Source organism: Ranitomeya imitator, chromosome 2, assembly GCF_032444005.1.
Source record: "Ranitomeya imitator isolate aRanImi1 chromosome 2, aRanImi1.pri, whole genome shotgun sequence".
Classification (NCBI taxonomy): Eukaryota; Metazoa; Chordata; class Amphibia; order Anura; family Dendrobatidae; genus Ranitomeya; species Ranitomeya imitator.
Genome location: NC_091283.1, coordinates 415,069,327 through 415,090,846, shown reverse-complemented (window position 1 = coordinate 415,090,846; position 21,520 = coordinate 415,069,327). Strand labels below are relative to the sequence as shown.

Below are 21,520 nucleotides of genomic sequence, written 5' to 3'. Positions count from 1 at the left end.
TATTTTTTATTTTCACGGCTCTGCGTTATAAACTGTAGTGAAACACTTGTTGGTTCAAAGCTCTCACAACACATCTAGATAAGTTCCTTGGGGGGTCTAGTTTCCAATATGGGGTCACTTGTGGGGGGTTTCTACTGTTTAGGTACATCAGGGGCTCTGCAAATGCAACATGACGCCTGCAGACCAATCCATCTAAGTCTGCATTTCAAATGGCGCTCCTTCCCTTCCGAGCTCTGCCGTGCACCCAAACAGTGGTTCCCCCCAACATATGGGGTATCAGCGTTCTCAGGACAAGTTGGACAACAACTTTTGGGGTCCAATTTGTCCTGTTACCCTTGGGAAAACAAAAACATAGGGGATAAAATATCATTTTCGTGGAAAAAAAAATATTTTTTATTTTCACGGCTCTGCGTTATAAACTGTAGTGAAACACTTGTTGGTTCAAAGCTCTCACAACACATCTAGATAAGTTCCTTGGGGGGTCTAGTTTCCAATATGGGGTCACTTGTGGTGGGTTTCTACTGTTTAGGTACATCAGGGGCTCTGCAAATGCAACATGACACCTGCAGTCCATTCCATCTAAGTCTGCATTTCAAACGGTGCTCCTTCCCTTCCGAGCTCTGCCATGCACTCAAACGGTGGTTCCCCCCCACATGTGGGGTATCAGCGTACTCAGGACAAATTGGACAATAACATTTGTGGTGCAATTTCTCCTGTTAACCTTGGGGAAAAAAAATTGCGGGCTAAAACATCATTTTGTGGAAAGAAATAATGATTTTTTAATTTTCACAATGCTACATTCTAAACTTTAGTGAAACAATTGGGGGTTAAAAGTGCTCACCACACATCTAGATAAGTTCCTTAGGGGGTCTTCTTTCCAAAATGGGGTCACTTGTGGGGGGTTTCCACTGTTAAGGCACGTCAGGGGCTCTCCAAATGCGACATGGCGTCCGATCTCAATTCCAGCCAATTTTGCATTGAAAAGTCAAATGGCACTCCTTCCCTTCCGAGCTCTGCCATGCGCTCAAACAGTGGTTTATCCCCATATATGAAGTATCGACGTACTCAGGACAAATTGCACAACAACTTTTGGGGTCCAATTTATCCTTTTACCCTTGGGAAAATAAAACATTTGGGGCAAAAGATCATTTTTTGTGAAAATTAATAAAAAAATTTTTTTTACGGCTCTACATTATAAACTTCTGTGAAGCACTTGGAGGTTCAAAGTGCTCACCACACATCTAGATTAGTTCCTTAGGGGGTCTACTTTCCAAAATGGTGTCACTTGTGGGGGTTTCAACTGTTTAGGCACATCAGGGGCTCTCCAATCGTGACATGGGCTCCGATCTCAATTCCAGCAAATCTTGCATTGAAAAGTCAAATGGCGCTCCTTCCCTTCTGAGCTCTGCCATGTGCCCAAACAGTGGTTTACCCCCACATATGGGGTATCGGCGTACTCAGGACAAATTGTACAACGAATTTTGTGGTCCAATTTCTCCGGTTACCCTTGGTAAAATGAAACAAATTGGACCTGAAGTAAAAATGTTGTGAAAAAAAAGTTAAATGTTCAATTTTTTTAAACATTCAAAAAATTCCTGTGAAGCACCTGAAGGATTAATAAACTTTTTGAATGTGGTTTTGAGTACCTTGAGGGGTGCAGTTTTTAGAATGGTGTCACTTTTGGGCATTTTCTGTCATATAGACCCCTCAAAGTCACTTCAAGTGTGAGGTGGTCCGTAAAAAAATGGTTTTGCAAATTTTGTTGCAAAAATGAGAAATCGCTGGTCAACTTTTAACCCTTATAACGTCCTAACAAAAAAAAGTTATGTTTCCAAAATTGTGCTGATGTAAAGCAGACATGTGGGAAATGTTGTTTATTAACTATATTATGTGATATAACTCTCTAATTTAAGGGCATAAAAACTAAGAGTTTGAAAATTGCTAAATTTTCATAATTTCCGACAAATTTTTGTTTTTTTCACAAATAAATGCAAGTCATATCGAAGAAGTTTTACCACTATCATGAAGTACAATATGTCACGAGAAAACAGTGTCAGAATCACCAGGATCCGTTGAAGCGTTTCAGAGTTATGACCTCATAAAGTGACAGTGGTCAGAATTGTAAAAATTGGCCCTGTCACTTAGGTGAAAACAGGCTTTGGGGTGAAGGGGTTAATGATAACTTTCAACAATGAGATGCCCTTGCTGTGTTGTAAGCTATTTACGAACCATGGCTTTTGATGTAAAATGCAAATAAGAAAATGTTAGGAAAATCCTACTAGAACAGCTAAGCTTCATATGCAGCTTATAAAAAACACTGCAAATGATGGTAGTCGTGCGTGTACTTGACTACTATGAAATGATTCTTCATTACATGACAAAAACCTGGTATTTTAACAGGGGTGTGTAGACTTTTTATAACAAAAAATTATATATACAGTACAGACCAAAAGTTTGGGCACACCTTCTCATTTAAAGATTTTTCTATATTTTCATGACTGAAAATTGTAAATTCACACTGAAGGCATCAAAACTATGAATTAACACGTGGAATTATATACTTAACAAAAAAGTGTGAAACAACTGAAATTATGTCTTATATTCTAGGTTCTTCAAATTAGCCACCTTTTGCTTTGATGACTGCTTTGCACACTCTTGGCATTCTCTCGATGAGCTTCAAGAGGTAGTCACTGGGAATGGTTTTCACTTCACAGGGGTGCCCTGTCAGGTTTAATAAGTGGGATTTCTTGCCTTATAAATGGGGTTTGGACCATCAGTTGTGTTGTGTAGAAGTCTGCTGGATACACAGCTGATAGTCCTACTGAATAGACTGTTAGAATTTGTATTATGGCAAGAAAAAAGCAGCTAAGTAAAGAAAAACGAGTGGCCATCATTACTTTAAGAAATGAAGGTCAGTCAGTCCGAAAAATTGGGCAAACTTTGAAAGTGTCCCCAAGTGCAGTGGCAAAAACCATCAAGTGCTACAAAGAAACTGGCTCACATGAGGACCGCCCCAGGAAAGGAAGACCAAGAGTCACCTCTGCTTCTGAGGATAAGTTTATCAGAGTCACCAGCCTCAGAAATCGCAGGTTAACAGCAGCTCAGATTAGAGACCAGGTCAATGCCACACAGAATTCTAGCAGCAGACACATCTCTATAACAACTGTTAAGAGGAGGCTTTGTGCAGCAGGCCTTCATGGTAAAAAAAGCTGCTAGGAAACCACTGCTAAGGACAGGCAACAAGCAGAAGAGACTTGTTTGGGCTACAGAGCACAAGGAATGGATATTAGACCAGTGGAAATCTGTGCTTTGGTCTGATGAGTCCAAATTTGAGATCTTTGGTTCCAACCACCGTGTCTTTGTGCGACGCAGAAAAGGTGAACGGATGGACTCTATTCCATCCGGTTTGCATTTAGTTGGACCATCATTTATTTTTCAACAGGACAATGACCCCAAACACAAATCCAGGCTGTGTAAAGGCTATTAGACCAAGAAGGAGAGTGATGGGGTGCTATGCCAGATGACCTGGTCTCCACAGTCACCAGACCGGAACCCTGACCGCAGAGTGAATGCAAAAGGGCCAACAAGTGCTACACATCTCTGGGAACTCCTTCAAGATTGTTGGAAGACCATTCCCGGTGACTACCTCTTGAAGCTCATCAAGAGAATGCCAAGAGTGTGCAAAGCAGTCGACAAAGAAAAAGGTGGCTCCTTTGAAGAACCTAGAATATAAGACATAATTTCAGTTATTCCACACTTTTTTGCTAAGTATATAATTCCACATGTGTTAATTCATAGTTTTGACGCCTTCAGTGTGAATGTACAATTTTCATAGTCATGAAAATACAGAAAAATCTTTAAATGAGGTGTGTCCAAACTTTTGGTCTGTACTGTATATATAACTCGACAGAAAAAAAAAGACAAAGCCAGTTTCTATTAGCCTTGTGTTCCATAATCCCAAAGACAAAATCAAGGACCCAACTGAGTGATGGACTGGAATTAAATGGACGCTTACAATTCCTCAGAGAGGACAAAGTGATTCTCCCATAATAGCTGCTGACCTTTTACCACCCTGGGAAGGAGCAGATGAATGATACCAGCAAGACATCCGAGTGATGAAGTTAAAGGGAATGCATTATCAGAAAATTACTTATTTTCATATCAAGTTTTTATGTTATATTTTCTTTAATTTTGACATTTTTTTACATTACGATCTCTCTCTATCTGCACATAGAACTTTTTAAAAACGACGGTAAATTAAAACTCTTGACATTTCCGAATTGGCCATGCTTTGTTACAGCCTCAATCCTTAAATAGGATGTAAGACGTTAGTTACTTGGAGATGGAGGGGGGGGGTGAAATTCTGTAAAAAAAAAAAATAAATTATACTCACCTGCTGTCACCCTCCAGACCACACAAGCATATTTTGCCAGCACAAGCCCTTTAAACGAGAATAATTCCGGAATATTGGACTCTCCAGTTTATGGGATTCCTGACAATCAGGGATTAATCTTGCTTGTTTTTTTTTGCACAGGATTCTCAGATGTGTACGGTCTGGGCCAAATTACCACAACACTTTACTGCAGCATATAAATGATCAAAAGCAAATATCTGCTCGGCTACTGGAGGATCCAGAATATATAACTACATACGTAATGTAGATGGCCAAAAAATAAAATCACCAGTGTACAGAAAACATTGAAAAAGAATAAAAAAATGTTAACTTACCACCGCAGACGACGTATCCAAAGCCAAGGACGCCCAGCTTAATATTATAGTTATCAGCCCAAAACTTAACATCCTAAAAAAGAAAGAAAACAAAGCAAAAAGCAGCATTACTATATAGCTTGCCCAATACACTGTCTAATCAGAGGCTCGGACTTCTGCTCTGCTTCTCCACCATGCGTTACGCTGCAGCTCTGCCTGTTCAGATTGGCTGCTGGGTACAAACCCTGTCTCTAGGAAGTCAGCCCATGCAGAGCAGATTTCCCCCTGTTGGTCAGCAATTCGGCTGAGGTACAGATCACGCATCAAAAGATCACCGTAGGCGGCTGCAACCGCGACAAGCAAAAAATTGAACTGGTTCTGACTTTTTGAGACTTCCTTGTCGAAGTCATGGCATCTGCATTATGCTACCATTCAAAAGGTTGTAGGAGATTAAAAAGACAAAGAGCGTCACTCCTGTCCATGTGGGGTATTGCAGCCCAGTCCATTTAAAGGGTTTTCCCCGACTAAAAAAACTTGGCTGCTTTCTTCCAAAAGTATCACACCTATTCATGGGTTCTATCTGGTATTACAGCTCAGCTTTATTACAGCAAACGGGGGCTGAGCTGCAGTATCACACACATCCTCTGCATTGGTGTGATGCGTTTTTGTTTTTTTTGTTTTTAAAGGCAGGCATATGTTCTCCTTTTAAAGGGGGACGGGACCACTAAAATTAATCGATAAGAGCAGCACTGTATTTGGAAGAAAGTAGCCATGTTTTTTCTTAAAGCCGTACAAACCCTTTAAACAGTCTAGTGGTGCGAAATGCGTCAGCTTTCCAGAATGTGAGTTTTAATGGGGGAAGGTGAGTTTCTTTGTGCAGGACTCGGGTCAGGCAGCTGCACAACACATGTTATCTGTGAGGTCCGAGTCCACCCTGCCCGCTCCGCTGCTTTATTATTCATGTGCACTGCAGATCTCTGGCTCCTCCGCCTCTAATTGCGCCTCTCTCTGCATCATGAATAAGAATATCCAAAATCAATGGGTGCAACAGAGAGCAGGAGTCAGCGATACATAGGAGCTTGTAATGAGAAACTCCCAGGAGCATCCCAAGAGCAGATGGAAACCATCAAACCCTTTATCTGCTCCTTCTTCCCTTCCCGAGACACTAAAGGCTTCCAGGATTCCTCTATAACAAGGCAATTATCATCATACAAGCTGCTGGCCCACGACTTAACCATCACACATTACAGGGCAGGCGGGCTTAACAAGTCCTATTAGATGTGATATCTAATTTTAGATGTACTATAAATTTGATTATAGACCTACGTCAGTGGAAAGAGATATAAAAGCCGCTCCACCGGTAAGAAAGGATCTAAGAAAATCCAACAATGGCGCCACAGCGCTCTATGGGTTGTGTGCTGTATTACATCTCAGTTCCATTGAAGAGAAGTGGCTGTGCTGCAATACCGCCCACAACCTGGTGAGGCACTGTTTTTTAATAAAATTCATAATTCCCGTCATGGCCGAAATTCTTATGAATAGTAGGTAAAACATTTTCAAGTTCAGTGTTCGTTATGTTTTTTAAAACTTGGACATGGAACATTACTCCCATCATGCTCCAACGCTATGGAGATTTCATACTGCTATAAGAGAAGGCGATTAATTTTTGCCTCCTTTATTGATCGTTAAAGAGGACTTGACACCAAGTCAAATGTGGCCATATTATTGCTCTTGTCTAATTTCTGGTGTTCCCCTGAGAATTCTGTATTTTTATAACCGCCATATGGTTCCAGAAATACTGGCCTTTTTATTTAATACAAATTTTTATGGCCTTTACTAATTGGGCATGGCTCACAGGATCCTCTGGGGTGTAGCTTTAGATGCTCTGCATAACTACACTGTGACACACCTCCTTAGCAAAGACCATAGAAATTAGCACAAAAAAATAACAGACCATATCTCTCGAACCATATAGTAGATTTAAAGAAAAATAAAACTAATACTCAGGGAAGCAGCAGGAGAAAAATAGGTGCAAAACAGACCACCTGGCAACAGGTCCTCCTTAAAGAACTCGTTTTATTGTCCCATGTGTGGCTCATGGATCTGCAATATGGCCACACAGAAGATCCATAATATGGCATCTAGTATGGGTCTATACTGAAGTTTTCAAGGAATTTACTCTGTCTAACCAGCGTACCGCTATAAGAGTCTCAAAAGTCCACTACAATGGTGAACACTTTTCAAAAGAGTGTCCAAAATACTGCCCAGCCAGTGGCCCTACAGAAGCTTACAAGTGGAAGATAGAAACTGATGTATCAATTTACGTGAACTGGAAGTTAGTAACCTCCTTGAGTCTATTGCCCACTTGATCCCTAAGCCAAAATGACCAGCCCCCAAAGGCTCCAACGTTGCATCACATCCAACAGAACATCTCCCTACACGACTTCTCTTCTCCACATCCTACCAGCTCTCTCTCCTGGGACACCATGGCCAGATGAGGAACACAGAGTCCAACACTAAATGGACCTTCCTAATTGGGCCATACCAAATGGAAGAGGTTGGTGGCCATTCATACACACTCCGAACTAATATTCAATCTGAGAAAAAGAAAAATTGCGGTATGCTCCACCGGATGCCACATTCATAGATGACAACAGTTCCGATTTTGGGGGATAATTCAGTGACCTGACAAGGAAAAGAGGTTGGATTATGGAAACCCAGCCCAAAAGTGGGCAGGCTGCAATGCCCTAATTTTGGCAAGTACTTTACAGAGGCGTTATATGGCGGCACAGGTTGCCTACCAGAACATAATCACTAACCAATTAGAAAGTTTTTGAGAGACGTAAAAAGCAAAAGTACCTATTAGGCATTTACTCCAGCAATCAGTTATATAACAGACGATCTTGCTTACTCTCCCTTCCTTTATACACACTTATTAGATGCTTCAAAATAAAATGATAGACTTTTCATTGAAGCTAATGTACATGTATTGTTTCCTGAAACAGGATGACAGAATCGAAAAAAAGCCCCAGTGTCTGGTGTGAAAATGGCAAGATTTCTATTTATAATTTTTAATAGATTGTGAAATGGAAATAAACATATTGCCAAAAAATACATTTGACACAGAAACCCGATTTAAACAGTAGGTCATATCCTGATTATAACCTCCCTTTAAGTAACAGGGAAGACAATGGAGACTTGTTTTTCGGTGGTGACTATCATCCTTCCACAATAACAACATATAACTTCAGACACATGGGAACAGTATGCGTTGATCCTTTTACTGCTGATTTTCCAATAACTAGAAAACCACAGTGTCTTACTGACTACATGCCTTTTAGTAGAAAACTCAAAGGATTAGAAAAAACAAGGCTAATATCTTGCAGAAACAGTTCACCGTCTGTTCACAGGTTGGACACAGGATTGCAGCTAAATTCCATTAATGTATGTAAAGTTAAGTGGCAAAACTGAGCCCAATCTTTGGACAGGTGTGGGTCACTTTTTCTAAGCCCCCATGTTTTTCTAAACTTGTTAAATCCTCTTTAAAAGGCCTTCTCCAATGGCATCAGGTACAACACAACCAACTGCAACAGACCTCCATTATGTCCCAAAACACCTATTCGAATGGTCTCCTTGTCAAGGAATTTAGGTAAAACTTTAAGATAGGCTGTCCATGTATGATTTGTGGGAGATCGATGATCGGCTGATCGGAGGTGCGGAGACCCTCAATGGAGCGCCACAGTGACATTCATACGCATGTGGCTGCATCTGGTACTGCAGTGTATCCCTGTGGTTCCAATGTATACAGACCATGAAAGGGCGAAGGAGGAGACAGAATATTAGGCTTCATATACCCAAGGAGAACCAAGAGTCCAAAAAACTGCCAAAAAGGTAATTAAACTTAAATTGATTTTATTGAAAAAAATAATGTACACTAAACAATAAAAACATGTACCATATATGTAAAAACATGTGAAGAAATCCGTGAGTACATCAAAACCAGAGATCACGGATCAGGACACTGCTGAGTGTATCAACCATAAGTATCTGTGCAAAAATGTGCAATTAATATACTATCATCACGTATATTAAACCACTGACAGACCGTGGCAATTCAACTATGAACTATCCCTGAGGAAGCGGGATTCACCAGACGCGAAACGCGCGTTGGGGTAGTTTACCAAGACCGGGACAGGACCTGCCTCACTAAAATGGGTAATTAAACTTTATTCTGCATGCTCATTTGCACATTATCTTCTGACAGGCATGTGGTAATATTACCGGTAGTGTGCATACACGTTAGATTTCATAGTTGAATTGCCACGGTCTGTCAGTGGTTTAATATACGTGATGATAGTATATTAATTGCACATTTTTGCACAGATACTTATGGTTGATACACTCAGCAGTGTCCTGATCCGTGATCTCTGGTTTTGATGTACTCACGGATTTCTTCACATGTTTTTACATATATGGTACATGTTTTTATTGTTTAGTGTACATTATTTTTTTCAATAAAATCAATTAAAGATTAATTACCTTTTTGGCAATTTTTTGGACTCTTGGTTCTCCTTGGGTATAGGATTATGATTAGAGTCGCCATTAGTATTTTTGGTTGTTACCTATAACTGATGTTCTGTTGGTATAGAATATTAGGTTTGTCTGTTGCTTTCTCAATTACAGCCCATGGGATTTTTGGGAATAGGTGGTGGCCAACAGACGGGATCTTTCACCTATCGGACATATACTCAATAGATTTACCTTAACCACCAAGAAGCTCCCTAATGTCAAAGTTAGGATTTGAGGGTAAGGAAAAGGCTGTGTAAGGCTATGTTCACACTTTGCGGATTTTGCTGCGGATTCGCAGCAGATTTGACTGCTGCGGATCCGCAGCAGTTTCCCATGAGTTTACAGTACAATGTAAACCTATGGGAAACAAAAAACGCTGTGCACATGCTGCGGAAAAAACCATGCGGAAACGCTGCGGATTACATTCCGCAGCATGTCACTTCTTTTCTGCGGATTTTCACCTGCTCCAATAGGAAACTGCAGATGAAAATCCGCATAAGAAACCGCAGTAAAAACCGCAACGGGTTTTCACTGCGGATTTTGGACTTCTGCTGCGGAAAAATCCGCAGTGGAATCCGCAAAGTGTGCACATAGCCTTACACGGCTGGCATCTCACTCTAAGCAGCATTTAAATGGCCTCATTTCTAGTGTCAATTGTTGCGATTGTGGAGTACTAATCGGAGCCCCTTTTCCGTGATCATGGGACCCATGGGTTGTTATTACAGCCGGGGGACTGCAGAACCCCCCCCCAATGCCTGCCATTGTAAATCTCCTATCAACGCCGCCTCTTGGCAGTGGCACACCTGTTCTCTTAGACTTTGCCTGGTACTGCAGTCCTGCACATTCATTTAAATAAAGATAAAAGTGCAATACCAGAGACAGCCTAGAGACATGAGTGGCGCTGTTTGAGAGAAATGCAGACCGGGAACCAGGAGGCCCAGTATTAACATGACTGTAAGACTTGCCAGTATTGGAGAGCTATATTCTGCACTTACGTAACGAGGAGACACTTGGAACGCTTGGCCAGTCCCAGACACGTCACCAGACAGATGACCAGGTCAACGATGAATAGGAATAGGTAAGAAAGCCATCTGAAACAGATAGAGAAGACTCTGTATGGTAACAAAGAATGCCCAACAACCCCCTCAATTCTGATTTGGGAGCCGTGTGCCCTTTTCAGCTGGATGTCATCTCTTCTAGTCTGATTCTAGTATCTGTATATCCTTTTGAGCTGGATACCAGGCACTCTATACAGTTCCACCCCGTCAAGCCTGATTCTAGAAGCTGTATGTCCTTTTCAGCTGGATGCCAGACACATTATACAGCATATATCCTCCATGTAGGGGACAATATATATTAATATCATATATAAAACATGTGTTGTCACAACTTTCTAATGTTCTTTTGTTCTTAAAATCTTGATTTTTTAATACATCTGCTTTCTTTCAGTGAATAGAAGTGCTAGGGTTCATTCAGACACCGCATTTGGGATGTGATTCTTGCGGAGCCTAGAATCCGCCTTAACCAGGGCTGTACTTACCTGTAATACTCGATAACTCTGGCCTCCTGGGCAATCATGGAAAGGTTGCCACTCGTCACCTGCCAGTTTGGCAACGTGGAGAGCTGAGTGACGACGTTATTGGCCATGATCTGCATGAATCGTAGGGTCTGGACATAATCTCCATGTGCTGCAAATATCTCATTGAGACGCAACAGGTGCCGATCCAGTTCTTCTTTCATCCTGAAGCTGGTGCCAGACACCTGTTGGAAAGTCAGAAACCCCTAAACAATGGTGCAGTGTGTCATCAGGCTCAGTTGTTGCATACAACGACATCTCAAAAATTTAGGTTTAGGACCAAAATTATCAAAATTTTTATGTTTACCCCTGGAACAGCGCCAGACACATGGTTGAGGTTGTGACTAGTACTGCAGCTCAGTTCAATCTGTGTGTATGGGACTGGGTTACAGTACCAGATTCAGTCACAACTTTATGTATGGTGCTGTGCCTAAACAGTTGTATAATATGAACCAATCGGATCTCTCCATCCTGCCTCACTGAACAGTGAGTGGCTGCAGCTGCATTTCCCTCCTCTCCCCATAGAGAACTACAGGCTGTTGAGAGACTAAGAAGATGATAATTTCCCCTAATCAGATAGATAACACGTATTAAATAAAATACAATTTAAAAAAAAAATAGATTGACCCGACATAAAATCCTAAAAGTCATACATTTCTGGTGAGAAAAAGCCTGGCACACGAGGTGAAGGACGGAAATATTGGCAGCTACAGGGTCTTCTCTGGCTACAGGCTTGGATATGCTCACTCCCTCCCCTTGCCAGCTCCAAGTGGGTAATTCACAGGCTGCAGGGACCGAAACATCCCCAGGGGTTGGGGGATTAAAGTCTGACGGCGAGAAAGCAGCAACGGGGGAGGGAGCCAAGATGCCCAGCTGTTGGGTAAAAGTCGCGGGCACGATAGACAGAAAGGGTGGGGGTGGCGGTGCGGTCTGGAGAGCGAGGAAATGAGAGGCGAGGACGACGACCCACAGACTAATAGGTTCTGTGCTGTACATCCCTGTGCACAGGAATAAAGAGGCGCCCTACTGAGAGCGGCGGTATAATGGGTCCATCAGCAGACCCACAAAGTGCAAGATATGATGCCACGAGCGACACTCACCAGAGGCACCGCTACAGAGCGAAAGCCTGTAATGTACAGATACATCACAGTATCGATGTACCCGGGTCGCTACAGTATCTGATCATTCTCCACAGTATCCATACACCCGTGTAAATGTACAGATCCAATCACTGTCTCCCTATGGTGTCTAATCTCTCTCTCGCTACGGGATCTAATCTCTCTCTACAGTATCTAATATCATTAGAGTATCATATCTCTACAGTATATAAACTGAATAGTATCTACTCTCAGTATTTAATATCATGACAGTATCTAATCTCTCTACAGTATCTAATATTTCTCTACACTATCTATTGTCGCTACAGATCTTATTTTTCTCTAAAATATATCTACACTATCTAATCTATCCCTACAGTATCTAACATCTTCCTCTAAAATACACTGCTCAAAAAAATAAAGAACACACTTAAACACAATGTAACTCCACTTCTGTGAAATCAACCTGTCCACAACACTGATTGTGAATCAATTTCTCCTGCTGTTGTGAAAATGCAACAGATAACAGGTAGAAATGATTGACAATTAGCAAGACAACCACTATAAAGGAGAGGTTCTACATGGGGTGACCACAGACCATTTCTCTGTTCTCATCCATTTTGGTGGTTGTTTTGGTCACTTTTGCATTTTGTCATTGATCTGACCCCTAGCGCTACTGTACAGTAGCACGAGGCGGTGTCTACAACCCACAGATGTTGATCAGGTAGTGCAGCTCATCTAGGATGGCACATCAATGTGAGCTATGGCAAGAAGGGTAGCTGTGCCTGTCAGCATGGTGTCCAAAGCATGGAGCAGATAAAGAACAAGGAGACAGGCCAGTACACCAGTAGACATGGAGGAAGCCGTAGGAGGGCAACAACCCAGCTGCAGGACCGCTACCTCCTCCTTTGTGCAAGGAGGAGCAGTGCCACAGTCCTGGAAAATGACCTCCAGCAGGCCACTAACATCCATGTGTCCACTAAAACTCTCAGTAACAGACTCCATGAGGGTTGGATTTGGGCCTGAAATCCACAAGTGGGTGGTGTGTTTACAGCCCAACAACATGCAGGGTAATTGCCATTTGCCAGGGAACACAAAGACTGTCAGATTTGATTCTGGCGCCCTGTGCTCTTCACGGATGAGATCTGCTTCACACTGAGCACATGTGACAGACGTGACAGAGTCTGGAGATGCCGTGGAGAACGTTCTGCTGCCTACAGTATGACTAGTTTGGCAGTGAGTCAGTAATGGTGTGAGGAGACATTTATTTGGAGGGCCGCACAGCCCTCCATGTGCTAATCAGAGGTACCCTGACTGCCATTAGGTACCGGGAGGAGATCCTCAAGTATTTAGTAAACAGACACGTCAGAAAAGCAGGGAAAAGGTGTGCTTTTTCTCCGCAATGGGGCCAATCTATGGGCCAAGTCTGGTATTGCAACTCAATTGACTGGAATGGGGCTTAGCTGCAATACCAGGCTTGTCCATGGGACAGTAGAGGCGCTATATATTTTTATTTTCTTTCAAATCTCGTGAATCGCTTTAAGAATGAATCTCTTCCCTTGTTTTTAAAGCATCTCACATTCGTTCCCGGGTCGCTCCTCTTAGACAGATGGCTCCGAACAGACCACTCAACGCTTTGCAACAGATTCTGTCTCTCCATTAGTCACAGTCCATAGGAATTTCACAGAAGTTGAGTTCAGCTATTGTGCTACTCGCTCTCTGCTGCATTTCCAGCCACAGCTGCCAGTATCACTCATTTCAGCCAGGCGCAAAACAAAAAAATTACTCAACAACACATGGACAAAAGTGACACACATATGCCTGTTCCACAATTTACGACTAGCGTTACCAGAGGCACATATTTATTTTTTGGCACTCACCAGGTTGTCAATTCCTGCGAGGGTGTGATTGGCATCGTCCAGGGAGTACGTCAGCTGGTAGACGCCATCATTGGTCTCGCTGTTGCCATAGAAACCGATGCCAACTGCAGCACTGCAAAACACAAGAGGGGGTTGTCAATATTTATCCCTGGGGTCCAACAATATAGTTTACTAGCTGAAGAGCCCGGCGTTGCCTGGGCATAGTAAATATCTGTGGTTAGTTATAGCACCTCACTTCTCTTATTTTCCCATCACGCCTCTCATTTTCCCAATCACATCTCTCATTTTCTCCCTCACATCTCTCATTTTCTCCCTCACTCCTCTCATTCCCCCTAACACTTGTCATTTCAACCTCATATCTGTCATTTTCTGATCACTCCACTATTTTTCCTCACTCCTCTCATTTTGCACTCACACCTTTTCATTTTAACCTCACACCTCTCATTTTCACCTCATCACCTCAGTATATACATGTTTGTCATCTCCCTTATATTTAGTATACATCTGTATGTCATCTCCTGTATATAGTGTATACCTGTATGTCATCTCCCCTGTATATATTATATACCTGCTGTGTGTCATCTCCCCTATATATAGTATATACCTGAATGTCATCTCCTTCTATATATAGTATATACCTGTATGTCATCTCCTCCTGTATATAGTATATACCTGTGTGTCATCTCCCCTGTATATAGTATATATCTGCGTGTCATCTCCTCCTGTATATAGTATATACCTGCATGTCATCTTCTATATATAGCATATACCTGTATGTCATTTCCTCCTGCATATAGTATAAACCTGTAGGTCATCTCCTCCTGTATATAGTATATAACTGTGTGTCATCTCCTCCTGTATATAGTATATACCTGTATGTCATCTCCTCCTGTATATATATGTACCTGTATGTCATCTCCTCCTATATATAGTATATACCTGTGTGTCATCTCTCCTGTATATAGTATATATCTGTGTGTCATCTCCTCTGTATATAGTATATACCTGTGTGTCATCTCCTCCTGTATTAGACCTCGTTCACACGTTATTTGCTCAGTATTTTTACCTCAGTATTTGTAAGCTAAATTGGCAGCCTGATAAATCCCCAGCCAACAGGAAGCCCTCCCCCTGGCAGTATATATTAGCTCACACATACACATAATAGACAGGTCATGTGACTGACAGCTGCCGTATTTCCTATATGGGACATTTGTTGTAGTTTGTCTGCTTATTAATCAGAATTTTATTTTTGAAGGATAAGACCAGACTTGTGTGTGTTTTAGGGCGAGTTTTGTTTGTCAAGTTGTGTGTGTTGAGTTGCGTGTGGCGACATGCATGTAGCGACTTTTGTGAGATGAGTTTTGTGTGGCAACATGCGTGTAGCAACTTTTTGTGTGTCGAGTTGCATGTGACAGGTTAGTGTAGCAACTTGTGTGCAGCAAGTTTTGCGCATGGCGAGTTTTGCGTGTGGCGAGTTTTGTGTGGTGCCTTTTGAGTATGTGCAAGTTTTGTGTGAGGCAAATTTTGCATGTGTTGCAACTTTTGTGCATGTGGCAATTTTTCCGCGTGTGCAAGTTTTGCGTGTGGCGAGTTTTCCATGAGGTGAGTTTTGCACTTGTGGCGAGTTTTGCAAGAGCCTAGTTTTTGCATGTGGCGAGTTCTGCGCGTGGCAAGTTTTCAGCGGCGACTTTTGTGTTTCGACTTTTATGTGGCGAGGTTGGCGTATGTGTGGTGAAATGTGTGCTGAGGGTGATATGTGTTCAAGCACGTGGTAGTGTGCGGCGCATTTTGTGCGTGTGTTCATATCCCCGTGTGTGGTGAGTATCCCATGTCGGGGCCCCACCTTAGCAACTGTACGGTATATACTCTTTGGCGCCATCGCTCTCACTCTTTACGTCCCCCTTGTTCACATCTGGCAGCTGTCAATTTGCCTCCAACACTTTTCCTTTCACTTTTCCCCATTATGTAGATAGGGGCAAAATTGTTTGGTGAATTGGAACGCGCGGGGTTAAAATTTCGCCTCACAACATAGCCTATGACGCTCTCGGGGTCCAGACGTGTGACTGTGCAAAATTTTGTGGCTGTAGCTGCGACGGTGCAGATGCCAATCCCGGACATACATACACACATTCAGCTTTATATATTAGATATTATGATCACATTCTTTTTTTTAAAGAGAAGGTGAACAATGGTTAAAAAACAAATGCCCATGACTACGGGCACTGACAAGGAGCAATTATAGAATAACAGGGCATCGCAGCTTGGGCATTTCAAGCCATTAAGTGACAACTTTCTAAAATGCCTATGTCCAGTAACTATTTGTGCGCCAGACACAGAATACTAAATGACGTCTTGAAACACTAGACACAGGAAAAAGTTGTTGTCCCACGAGGAGGTGGCTACCCCCTGTCCCACGAGAAGGCGGCTACCTCCTGTGCCACGAGGAGGCGGCTACCCCCTGTCCCACGAGAAGGCAGCTACCTCCTGTCCCACGAGGAGGTGGCTACCCCCTGTCCCACGAGGAGGTGGCTACCCCCTGTCCCACGGGAAGGCAGCTACCTCCTGTCCCACGAGGAGGTGGCTACCCCCTGTCCCACGAGAAGGCAGCTACCACCTGTTCCATGAGGAGGTGGCTACCCCCTGTCCCACGAGAAGGCAGCTACCTCCTGTCCCACAAGGAGGTGGCAACCCCCTGTCCCACGAGAAGGCAGCTACTTCCTGTCCCACGAGAAGGCGGCTACCTCCTGTCCCACGGGGAGGCGGCTACCCCATGTCCCACGAGAAGGCAGTTACCCCCTGTCCCACGAGAAGGCAGCTACCCCATGTCCCACGAGGAGGCAGCTACCCCGTCCCACGAGAGGGCGGCTACCCCCTGTCCCACGAGAAGGCGGCTACTTCCTGTCCCACGAGGAGGCGGCTACCCTATGTCCCACGAGAAGGCAGCTACTTCCTGTCCCACGAAGAGGCAGCTACTACCTGTCCCACAAGGAGGCAGCTACTTCCTGTCCCATGAGGAGGCGGCGGCTACCTCCTGTCCCACGAGAAGGCAGCTACTAGCTGTCCCATGAGGAGGCGGCGGCTACCTCCTGTCCCACGAGAAGGCAGCTACTAGCTGTCCCACGAGGAGGCGGCTACCTCCTGTCCCACGAGGAGGCAGCTACTTCCTGTCCCACGGAAGGCAGCTGCTTCCTGTTCCACGATGAGGCAGCTACGTCCTGTCTCACGAGGAGGCGGCTACCTCCTGTACCACAAGAACAAGGCTACCTCCAGTCACACGAGGAGAAGGCAGCCACCTACTGCTGCAGAAGACACTAGAGGGAGGTTACTTCCTGTCAAAAAAAAAAACAAAAAAACAAAAACACAAACCGATGCTACTTCCTGTCACACAAGGAGCTACTTCCTGCCATACAAACACAAGAAAAAGCTACTTCCTGTTACTCCAGACTCAAGAAAGCCCTTTTATCTACAAAGTGGCCAAGAGCCACGATTGTATGTCTTGTTTATGTGTATTCACTCTTAGCTCCATTAGCTCTACCTGGCGATCAGACAGAGGCAACCCATCCCCTCCAATCCTGCTCATTATACTCTGCCTGGCAACCAGTCACTGTGAACCAGCCCCTCCAACCCTTCTTCCAGTGCAGGAACGTATCTAACAATTAATCTGAAGCCATACTTGCGTCACTTTAATGCCCAAATTTGGAAGTTTACGCCCCATTCAGAAATAACCCCAAAATGTCCACTTTGGGGCAGGGCCAGCATAATCCCCACCCGTACTGTTTATTTGTTTAGCGTTATAAAATAAACCCAAAATATAGAAAGATATTTTTTTCAATTACTGACAGCAAGCAGAGATCTTGAAAATGAAATGTTTTAGAAGGCTGTATAAGGCCAGGGCTATGGAGAAACATTATTTACTGCCTAGACACTGCATGTGTTTACAGCCCAATTCAACTGGTGGGATGGGATTTAGGGAACCCGGATCACCGATAGTTGGGGATCCAGTGACCTCTATAATACATAGGAGGGGTATTCCATTGTCTGGTGGGGATACCGGAAATCCACGAGTATAACGTGATTGACAGCTCTGCTTTCAGGCTCTATGTTAGGAAATCAATGGACATAGCTGAATGCCTTTGATGACAGTGCTTACAGCATAACATTAGGCAATTGGGGCTGAGCTGCAATACCAGACATACCACAGATAGGAGAGGCGCTGTTATCACGGTCAACCTTATTTTCTTTCTAGACTATTGGATGGACCAAAAAGTTGACCAGAGGCTCAACCAGGCATCCTGCAATAATAGGGACTATATTTCCCAGCTAACGGTTACCCATAGATGGCAGCTTTCTTCCTTCTGGAGTAGAGCTAATCTACATCATTATTTTTTTTTTTACTTAAGTGTAAATATTTGGAGCTAAAAAGTATTTTTTTTTTTGCATTTGGGTTTCAATACAAACTTTGGCTGTTACAGCCTCTTTGTCATCCTGCACATTCAACTTTGATGTGGTCTGTGGTCATGAATCAGCCAAGAAATCAGGAAAAAAAAAGGAGATAAAACGGTTACAAAGTCCTTGAGAAACTATAATGCGCTCTCTTCATCACAGAGGCCATAGAAGGCAAACGATGCTAATTTTTTTTAATGAAACCCAATTGCAAAAATGATTTTTAGCCTCAAAAATATGCAATTAGATAAAAAACAAACAGACCTAAAAGGTGGACAATTCATTTTAATTGAAGCTCACCCACCCGGTTATCAAGTACTGATGAAAAGAGCAAGAACTCCGAAACAGCTGTCAAAATGTGGTTGCCTTGTTTGGCTGATATCCCTAGTCGTTTTTAACACTCTTATGAGTCACTAGCTTAGACAGCAGACACCAATAGGTGGCACTAAAGAGACCGTTTTCTACACAATTTGCATACTTTTTTCCCCATGAAGCACTGCTTCAGCTGAATCTCCTTAATAAGAACTAGTACCCTCCAGAACTATGCATGCAATGTATGGAAAAGTGGATGGAAGCATGGTTTGGAGTGTGGGCCACGCTACCCCAAGTCCACGAGGGCCATACTGTACATAATGGAAACCTATCAGATTCCCTTGTAAAAACGGATATTGGATCTGCTTCTTCTCTCCTGCCCGTTGGGCTCAGGCGCTGCCTAAATAATTGCGCCCTCAGTGAGTCTTTTGTATAGAGGGAGATAACGTACGCTGCTATTTTAAGGCATGGCTGCTAAAATCCACCCTGAGGTTTTGTTATATAACGAGCTCCTTCTGACAGCCCATTTTACAGGCTCGGAGCTGAACTCCGCCACCCTCCCCTCCCCTGGCTGATCCATGCCCGACATCTCTGAAGTGACGGAACAGATTCATTTTCCCAGTAATTCACAGGGTTCGAGTAAAAATGTTCCAGCAACAGCGCAATGTGAAGAAAAAAAGAAGATGGACACTGTAAAAGTAGAATAACTGATAGGATCACCCATACCTGCTCCCTGAAATCCAAGGAACGTGAATATTAATTGTACTTTTTCTTTCCATTTTTAGTTGCAGGTAATCAAATTTACCCATAACCCAGGATGGAAGAGTTTCTGATCTTTTTAGATGTATTTATATGTGCAATATTTATATTTCCATTTTATTCACGTGCAAAAAAAAAAAAAAAAAAGTATTTTTATTTAAATGCATCTACCGTAATTGGAGCTAAAAATCATTGTATGCAAATGGGTTTCATCTAGAAAAAAATTGCATCATTTGCCTCCTCTAGCCCATTTTATGCACTTTTGTTCGCTGTAGAATGAGTTAACAGAGAATCCATAAGCGAGCGTCTTCTGATGGGGGGGGGGGGGAATTGTAACTCTTATCTGACTTTTTTTTGTCACCTCTTCTCAGCTTATTTACGACCATAGCCCACATCACAGTTGAATGTACAGAGAAACAAAGGAAAAGGGTGCAACATTTATAATGAATCGCAACTGTAAAAAAAAGATTTTTAGCCCATAAACATTCATTAAAAAAAAAAAAAATAGATATGATAGGTAGATTTACACTATAGGTTTGTATGTAAAATAGAAAACTACAGTATATTATTTTTAAATTTACTTACCCTACAATTCTCAATTTTATACATTATTTTACGTTTTTCGCGGGTCTGTCCAAGGAAAAAAAAAAAGTGTAGCGTTTGTAGCTATGTAATATATTTAAAGATTTATAGTCCGTATATTTACATGGCCTGTTTACATAGATATATTACATTGTATACTAATATATTACAGTATATGCAGGTAATAAAAAAAACAAATTTCACATAGCCCAACATGTAGATGGATTGGGGTGAGCTGGACCGCAGAGTGAAGGCAAAAGAGCCAACAAGTGCTAAGCATCTCTGGGAACTCCTTCAAGATTGTTGGAAGACCATTCCTGGTGACTACCTCTTGAAGCTCATCAAGAGAATGTCAAGAGTGTGCAAAGCAGTCAACAGAGCAAAAGGTGGCTACTTTGAAGAACCTACAATATAAGACATATTTTCAGTTGCTTCACACTTTTGTTAAATATATAACTCCACATGTGTTAATTCATAGTTTTGATGCATTCAGTGTGAATTTACAATTTTCATAGTCATGAAAATACAGAAAAATCTTTAAATTAGGCGTGTCCAAACTTTTGGTCTGTACTGTGTATATATGTGTGTGTGTGTGTGTGTGTGTGTGTGTGTGTGTGTGTGTGTGTGTGTGTGTGTGTGTGTGTGTGTGTGTGTGTATATATATATATATATATATATATATATATATATATATCTTATATTGTAGGTTCTTCAAAGTAGCCACATTTTGCTTTGATGACTGCTTTGCACACTCTTGGCATTCTCTTGAGGAGCTTCAAGAGGTAGTCACCAGGAATGGTCTTCCAACAATCTTGAAGGAGTTCCCAGAGATGCTTAGCACTTGTTGGCCCTTTTGCCTTCACTCTGCGGTCCAGCTCACCCCAAACCATCTCGATTGGGTTCAGATCTGGCGTAGCACCCCATCACTCTCCTTCTTGGTCAAATAGCCCTTACACAGCCTGGAGGTGTGTTTGGGGGCATTGTCCTGTTGAAAAATAAATGATGGTCCAACTAAACGCAAACCGGATGGAATAGCATGCTGCTGCAAGATGATGTGGTAGCCATGCTGGTTCAGTATGCCTTCAATTTTAAATAAATCCCCAACAGCAAAGCACCCCCACACCATCACACCTCCTCCTCCATGCTTCACGGTGGGAACCAGGCATGTAGAGTCCATCCGTTCACCTTTTCTGTGTCGCACAAAGACACGGTGGTTGAAACCAAAGATCTCAAATTTGGACTCATCAGACCAAAGCACAGATTTCCACTTTTTTTCAAACAAGTCTCTTCTGCTTGTTGCCTGTCCTTAGCAGTGGTTTCCTAGCAGCTATTTTACCATGAAGGCCTGCTGCACAAAGTCTCCTCTTAACAGTTGTTGTAGAGATGTGTCTGCTGCTAAAACTCTGTGTGGCATTGACCTGGTCTGGTATTTCTGAGGCTGGTGACTCGGATAAACATCCTCAGAAGCAGAGGTGACTCTTGGTCTTCCTTTCGTGGGGCAGTCCTCATGTGAGCCAGTTTCTTTGTAGCGCTTGGTTTTTGCAACTGCACTTGGGGATATATATATACTAGATGGTGGCCCGATTCTAACACAT

The 21,520-nt window shown here is 42.7% G+C and overlaps 1 protein-coding gene across 1 annotated transcript in view; it reads right to left on the bottom strand.

The window, feature by feature from the left end:
* Positions 1 to 21,520, bottom strand: part of TTYH2 (tweety family member 2) — an 89,774-nt gene that overhangs the window by 30,577 nt on the left and 37,677 nt on the right. The window contains exons 3-6 of the mRNA XM_069750730.1: positions 13,830 to 13,941; positions 10,817 to 11,037; positions 10,272 to 10,367; positions 4,729 to 4,801 (exon numbers count right to left, since the gene is read on the bottom strand). Of these exons, the coding sequence (XP_069606831.1) occupies positions 4,729 to 4,801; positions 10,272 to 10,367; positions 10,817 to 11,037; positions 13,830 to 13,941 (502 nt within the window). The remainder of the gene's footprint in view (positions 1 to 4,728; positions 4,802 to 10,271; positions 10,368 to 10,816; positions 11,038 to 13,829; positions 13,942 to 21,520) is intronic.